The following is a 7,632-nucleotide window of genomic DNA, read 5'->3' on the forward strand; positions in this document are numbered from 1 at the left end:
AGAATAGCAGTTGCAGATCCATTCATCAACAACAGCATGTTAACATAAAAAAATAGTATCATAAATCTTAAGCTTTAGAGACCAACCTCTCAACCAGTGTAGATAACCTATCCACACAAGAAGTAACAAGCCTGTCATCATCTGATCCATGTATGTTATGGGCATGCCGGACATCTTCTATGCTTAAACCTACTGCAATTAGAATACTTTCATGATTATAGAGACTCATAATAAATTTACAGTCAAAAAGGGAAGTTGATGTTATTGAGCTTTTTGAAATAAACCCAAGTTTAAATTCTACAATCTTTCCTCTTACTCCCAAGAAATACTAGGAAAATTTGGAAAAGTGCTTATAAGCTTTATTAATGGAAAATGGCTGACAAAGATACATGCACTATCAATACTACATCAACTGACCAAGGAAAACAAAGACAATATCATTGCATCCATTTAAAGTTTCACGATCTATATTACACAGTCAAGAACAAAATTTTGATGCAGCAGCAGCCACAGCAGCAGGCAGCCGAGCTAGCTAGCTATACAGTTATAACGAGAACATTAAGGCTGCTCCTTCCTTGCTATCTAATTCACTGCTACAATCCCTTTTGTTCTCTTAATTTTTAATTAAGCTTGTGATTTTATTGCCTAACGATAAGAAGTTTTCCAATTTCATGGCATGTACGTGGATCCTAACATGATTGGGAAATCCCAGGTTTCGGAATAGATTTCATAGTTCAAATCCCACGTTTCAGGATGGATTTGGTAGTTCCATAACTCTTGTTGAAGTTCCTCTTCGCAGCTGGATCCTTTCACTAACCTTTTCAGCTTATCCTTTATTATTTGTGCTCCAACAAATGCTCCAATCTGTGATCAAACAAATTGATTAGAGTAATTTCTTATTTGGCTGAACAAGAAGATAGATGTGGATAAATTACCTCAGCATGAACAATGTGGAAAACTGTATTCCCTAGGATAGAGAAGCTGGCGTTTAGTACTTGAGCTCCATGTTGATGAATTATGTAAATCATCTCATAAAACATGAACTGACTGTCTTTCCCAGTCGTTAAAACCACTTCCATGGCGGACCCATTTTCGCTCATCTTAATTTCAGGAGATTTCAAGCTTGCTGTGGTTTCACTTGTGATAGTATCGGCACATGTATAAGATCTCTTTCTGCTCATTAAGCTTTCCTTTTTCTCTCTGGATTCATTCATCCTTGTCTTCAACTTCGTTATGTAGTTCACAGCTTCATCTATTTGATCAGGAAGTGACAATGGCTCCTACAAACATGAAAAAACAAAACAAAAATGAAAAACCCCACATTCAAATTCAATAATTCTGACAAAACACAGCCATTAAAAACAAACAGACCTTGGAATTACGATGGGGAAGTAAAGAATTGAGGCTGGCATACAAATTCTTCATATGATTTCTCCTGTTCTTCTCTATGATCTTCCTCTCGACCTTAGCTGAAGAACAACGAGCCCTCTTCTTCTCAGTTTGCTTGTCCACGGCTAGGTATTCCATTTGAAGTTCCATTGGTGAAGATGCGTTAAGGTGTTGTTGTGTTGGTTTATATAACCCACCGAAAACAGCTTGTGGCTGAAAAAATCAAAGGGAGTGGAAAAAGAAAAATAAAGTGGAAAACGCCGAAACTTCAGTGAGGGAGTTAAAAGGGATTACGGTTGGAATATGATGGAAGGAATAGTTGAATAAATGAGAACACGCAGACGTCGTCATTTGTGTTACGTCACCCTCAGTCATAAGCATATAGGTGCATGCTAAATATCTTTAAAATATTTTCTTTTTTATTTAATTCATACCCAAATTTCTATTTATTTTACGACTGGATTTTTTATATATTCAGAATTAAATTGGTAATGTAACTTTAATCTTAGGGGCACACGTCCCTATCTTTTTCTTCCGGTTTTTCTAACCTTTCCCGGAACCAGCTGTTTTCCTTGATTTTATTCTGCCAGCCTTTTACATGTGGAGACGTCTATTTCGGTATTTACTTTCGTGTGTAATTAGGCTTTTCCTTTTCTTTTAAAGTAGTCCATTTTTATTTACCCGTATTATATTTTAGTTATCTATATTTAAAATGTTACATTTTAATTACTTACGTTTTTTTTACGAAATGGTCACTCTATCGTTAAACTCCGTTACCTCCCTAACGACAGTCTTACGTGACAGTCCAAATGAGCTTTAAATGCCAACTTAGATGTCTAGCTGTTGTGATGAAAATAGATTTTTAATTAAATAAATTTAATTTGAACTACTACGTAGGACATCCAAGTTTGCATTTTAAAACCCATTTGGACTGCCACGTAAGGCCGCCGTTAGGGAGGTAATGGAGCTTAACGGTAGAGTGACCACTTCATAATAAAACAATAACGTAAGTGACTAAAACATAACATTTCAAACAAAAGTGACAAAAATGTAATCAAAGGCAAACAAAAGTGACTATTTTTATAGTTTACCCTTTCTTTTAATTTTTTTTATTTGTATTTTTAATTTTAACAAATCCCTCTAGGAAAAGAAATTGGAGCATTTCTAAGTTGGTGAGTAATTTGAATAAAGACTTTAGTAACTCAATTTATTTTTTCAAATTTCACCTAAAGAGGTGGTTTTTCAAAAAAAAAATATTTATTTGATACACATGGTCCCCTATAAGATAAATACTAAAACTTCAAAAATCATTGATGTGTTCCCGTAATCGATTAAACAATTATAGAATCACAGAAGTGACTCGATAGTCTAATTTAGGTTAAAAGGATAAAAATAATAGAAAAAGATGGATAAAATAAGATAGATAGATAAAGTAAGGACCTCGACCCAATGACTATGTTTAGAAAAGAACCGTAGGTATAAAAGACTTCAACCCATTTTCTATGAAACAAGTTAAAGAACCGAAAGTATCAAGAAGAAACCCCGACCTGTTACCTATACAGAGGTAAGAACCAAAGTTAAAATTGTGATTGCCACACTTTAGAAAAGAAAGAAGGGGAATGATAAGATCGGAAAGGTGAATGCCACAAGATGTGAATCTTGAGAAGTTCGATAAGTGTTCGTAAAGAACTAAGAGAAATAATCTCACAAATATATTGATCATAATGGCCACAAATGAAGTTCATGCATACAATGTCGTATTACATTCAATGGATGACTGAATGGTCATATGATTCTCTTCTTGATGTGCATGCACTTGGTCAAAACATCCCTCTTAACCATACATGAACCTTTGATGTTCATCCTTGCCATCCATGCATCTTTAAGTTCAATGTATGCTTCATTAATCTCTTACATCCTCCTTATCGTAGGTTCATGTATGTGGATATTCAATGAATTAACCAATAGTCAAAATTTTCTCCCTTAAGCACCATCCATCCAAGGTTTGTATGTATGTTGAATCTAGCAATGCATTAATCAAAACCAGTCCTCTCACTAAAACCCTAAAGGGTGAACAAAATGCTATTAAAAGCACCCCATGAATTAGATTCTCAGGAAAAAAAAAGATTGAACCCTTCATTGATTCTTCAGAGGATAAGATTTCACATCCTTCATGGGATATTATCATTCATCCATCAGGGGATAAGATTTCACATCCCTCAAAGGATCATATTTCACATTCTTAAGGAAATACTATTCTGCATCCCTCAATGGATAATATTTCATATCCTTTAGGGGACATTATTATTCATCCCTAAGGGGATTTTATGATTAACCCTTCAAGGGATAATATTTCACATTCTCCAAGAAATACCATGGAGATAATATCTTGAGTCTCTTAAAGAACCATTCATACACTCATCAATTAGGAAATAATACTTTAAAACTCTTATGAGAACATTTATTCATCTATCAAGAAATACTATATCATTAAATGCTAAAGTTACATATTTTATGTAATTAAATTGGTTAATTTATGAGAGTGCACCACTAATTTTTCCATGTTTTTGTTGAATTTTGTGCAGGGGTGCAAGTTGGGGCTAAATAAAAGAAAAAGGAAACAATTGGGCTAGATTGAAGAAAGAAGCAAAGAATGAGGGCCAAAGCAGAATTTTTCCAAGATTAATTAGCTGAAATTGTTGACTTTGTGGGAGATTATTTGGGATATTTTTTATATTCTTTCTTTGCTTCTTTCTTCAATCTAGCCCAATTGTTTCCTTTTTCTTCTATTTAGCCCCAACTTGCACCCCTGCACAAAATTCAACAAAAACATGGAAAAATTAGTGATGCACTCTCATAAATTAACCAATTTACTTACATAAAATATGTAACTTTAGCATTTAATCAAATCCCCCTACTTAGCTTATGTTAGTCCTCGAGCATTTTGTATGAATCTGCAAAAGGAAAATTTTTCTCCAAAATAGGACTTGACCCTCATGGTTTGCACAATTCAACAATTTAATCCTAGCACATTAACATCTCAAATAACCTAGCCTAAGAAGTAAGTAAATATATTTCAGAATTTATTAGAGCTAAGTAAATATATTTCAGAATTTATTAGAGCTTGATAGACTTACCTTTCATTTTATTATTTTTGTACTTAGGACATTTTTGAATTTTTTGACGTGAGACATGATGACAACCCAAGCACCATGTTCCGGTTACTCAATTCGGACGTCTCTAAGCTGGTTATTTCGCCCTACTCATTATAACTTGTTAGCAGAGTGAGTGCAAAGAAATTGGACAGCCACACGAACTTTTTTACGCGAGATGTGATGACAACCCAAGCACCATGTTCCGGTTACTCAGCCCGATGTACAACCCCAATTTTTCACTCTTAACATTTGTATCAAATGAGTATTATTATTCATTTTTTCTTTTTTTTTCTCTTTTTTTTAAGAAGAGAAGACAAAAAAATTGACATGTGATATAAGGTAGGCAGTCAAGCAAACTCATAATTCCTAAAAAAAAAATTTCTTACCCACTGAGTCTAGGCTATTGAAAAGTTTATGTGTAAAGAACTAAATAGCTAAATAGGTCAAACCATAAGTGTACCATCCCAATTTATCAAAAGAAAAATTTTACCTTTCACGGAAAACATGCAAAAACAACGACAACGAATAAGAAAAATAGAACCAATATATGTTCCCTTCCCCCCTACTTATTTTACATTGTCCCTAATGTAATTTGAATTGAATTAAATGATAAAAAGTAAAGGTAAGTAGGGAAAGGAAAAAGAAACTCCCCATGTATTTCAACGTCGTGGAGGGTTGCCTCATAAGTGTGTCCACAGTGTTAAATGGAGGGTAGGTGGATTGGGCCTTGACTAAAATTAAAAGAATTTTGTGGGCTGACATGGGGGATTTAATTTTGTCTTGGAATGTCTCCCAGCAAAATAAAAGTAATAAGAAATAATAAGAAAAAAATTAAAATTAAAATGTGCATTTTTTATTTCTTAAATTTATTAGCTAAGCTATAAACTCGAGAAATAAATTATTAAAAACCAAGATTACGAGATTTGGTAAAACTGTCGTGATACATGCTCCAAGTAAGTTCCCAAGAAAGAGAGGTGAGTCACAATGGACATTCTTAAGTACCAAGTCTTTCCTTAGATAGAACTGATCCTCGACATGCATTTTCATTTTCCGTTTTACCAAAAATTTTATTTTCATAAAGAGAAAAATTTGGGTTGCCTCCCAACAGTGCTTTGTTTAACGTCATTAGCTCGACGACCTGTTATTCAAATTCTAGGCTCCTCGAGAACAATTGTAAGTGTTGCCAGTTCCCTGGTAGAGGCGCCAAAACTGATGGGTGTCGAGTCCACCAATATAAACCTACGCCTAATTTACAATTTAAGCAGTATAGGGAGTAGGGTCGATCCCTCAGAGACTGGTTTATTACAAATTGTTGCTCTCTTGACCAGATTTATGTCTGGGTAGTTATCGTGCCCAAGATATTGGGGGGAGGATAAAATCGAAAACCTGGAACCTAAAATAAACAAATAAAACGTGTAAAAAGTAAAAGTTGAAAATGAAATAATAAAAGTAGTTAAATAAATTTGAAGAAAAAAATAATTAGAATAAGCTCAGCTTTAGGCTAGAATTAGCCTCGTCAAAACCCGTAAGTTACGCACCCAAGCAAATTAACTCTTAAATTCCAGTACTTATTATTTCTCCGGATTAAGAGTATGATTTTGTCAACTCACAAAGTCAAATCAACATTAAGTAAAAAAAGACGTCATTTGATTTAGTGTGGTTAGACGTACAGTTGGAATTCTGAAAGGAACATTTCTAATCGGTTTTCTGTGAACACATTGGAGTGCCAAGTGGAGATTGCTGTTTGGTTCCTTCAAGGGAAGTAGTAACTGGATTTAAATGTCCCACGCGGTTGAGGGCATTGGTTCGAGCTAGGCTCTTCTAGAACGCAAAGCTGTCGAAGTTCTAAATCACGAACGTTTCGTGGTTGTTCGATCGGTAAGGGTTGGTTATTGGACGTTCCATAACTAATTTACACAAGGAAGAGTTGGTGTCCGAGGTGTCCTTGGTAGCTATAACTAGCTTATTGGAAAAGAGGAGTTCATCTAATTTCAAAGATAGGTTCAAAGACGAGAAAAACTCGTGCCTAAAGCTGAGCTTATTCTAATTATTTTTTTCTTTAAATTTATTTACCTGATTTTATTATTTCATTTTCAACTTTTACTTTTTACACGTTTATTTGTTTATTTCAGGTTCCAGGTTTTCGATTTTATCCTCTCCCCTAATATCTTGAGCACGACAACTGCCCCGACATAAATCTGGTCAAGAGAGCAACAATTTGCAGTAAACCCAGTCTCTGAGGGATTGACCCTACTCCCTATACTACTTAAATTGTAAATTAGGCGTAGGTTTATATTAGTGGACTCGACACCCATCACTATATTAGTTTCCATAAGGAATTAGACAATTGGTTATCCAATCCATCAAGGAATAAAAGTAAACTTCTGAACAAAACCTTACAATAAGTCAACTCTTAATTTTGTAGTAGAGGTAAAGTATCGTTCATTACTACCTTACAAGACAAATTCAAACATTTCAGGGGCTATCCTAGGATAAAACAATCTTAGCAATGTATTCCTCCAACATAAGAATCATGAATTACATTTCCTCCCTAACAACAACAAAGCTTCACCCCCTATAAGAAAAATTTATGCCTAATCTCTTATTTAGTTATAAGAATAAGTTCTCAAAAACAAAATGCCTTTCACCAAGCTATTTATGTAGATGTTAGAAACACTACCCAACAAATTTGTCTCTAGTGTTACCAACCTCATCTTATGTGATAGAACAACACACCTTAGAGAACACCATCAAGGTAAATGCCTTCATTGTCATCTTTGTATAATTTCTTGCATAAAGGGACTTGATATCATCATGAAATCTACTAAATGCTAAACAAATACTATAGTCTCTCACACATTTTTGTGAAAATAATATCCACGTAGTCCTAGACAACCTCTCTGTAATCATCAATACAAATAAGGAATCAATCATTTACTTCCTTAAGTCGTTGTCAAGTCACTTTATATCCTGTCTCAAACCTGAGGGGCACATATTGTTATACCATAGATCACAAGCCCAAAGAATAAGTATAAAGCCTAGAATACTAATCAACCTAAGAGAAAGGAATACACATAAATGGGAAGAT

The 7,632-nt window shown here is 34.3% G+C and overlaps 1 protein-coding gene across 1 annotated transcript; it reads right to left on the reverse strand.

The window, feature by feature from the left end:
* Positions 1-349: 349 nt before the first annotated feature.
* Positions 350-1,561, reverse strand: LOC107898967 (transcription factor bHLH162). The gene is made up of 3 exons (XM_016824541.2): positions 1,372-1,561; positions 936-1,280; positions 350-864 (listed from the first exon to the last, which is right to left on the reverse strand). The coding sequence occupies exons 1-3, from the start codon at positions 1,537-1,539 to the stop codon at positions 670-672; spliced, it is 708 nt and encodes a 235-aa protein (XP_016680030.1). The 5' UTR covers positions 1,540-1,561; the 3' UTR covers positions 350-669.
* Between the last annotated feature and the right edge of the window lie 6,071 nt (positions 1,562-7,632).

This window comes from Gossypium hirsutum, chromosome D04 (assembly GCF_007990345.1).
Source record: "Gossypium hirsutum isolate 1008001.06 chromosome D04, Gossypium_hirsutum_v2.1, whole genome shotgun sequence".
Lineage (NCBI taxonomy): Eukaryota > Viridiplantae > Streptophyta > Magnoliopsida > Malvales > Malvaceae > Gossypium > Gossypium hirsutum.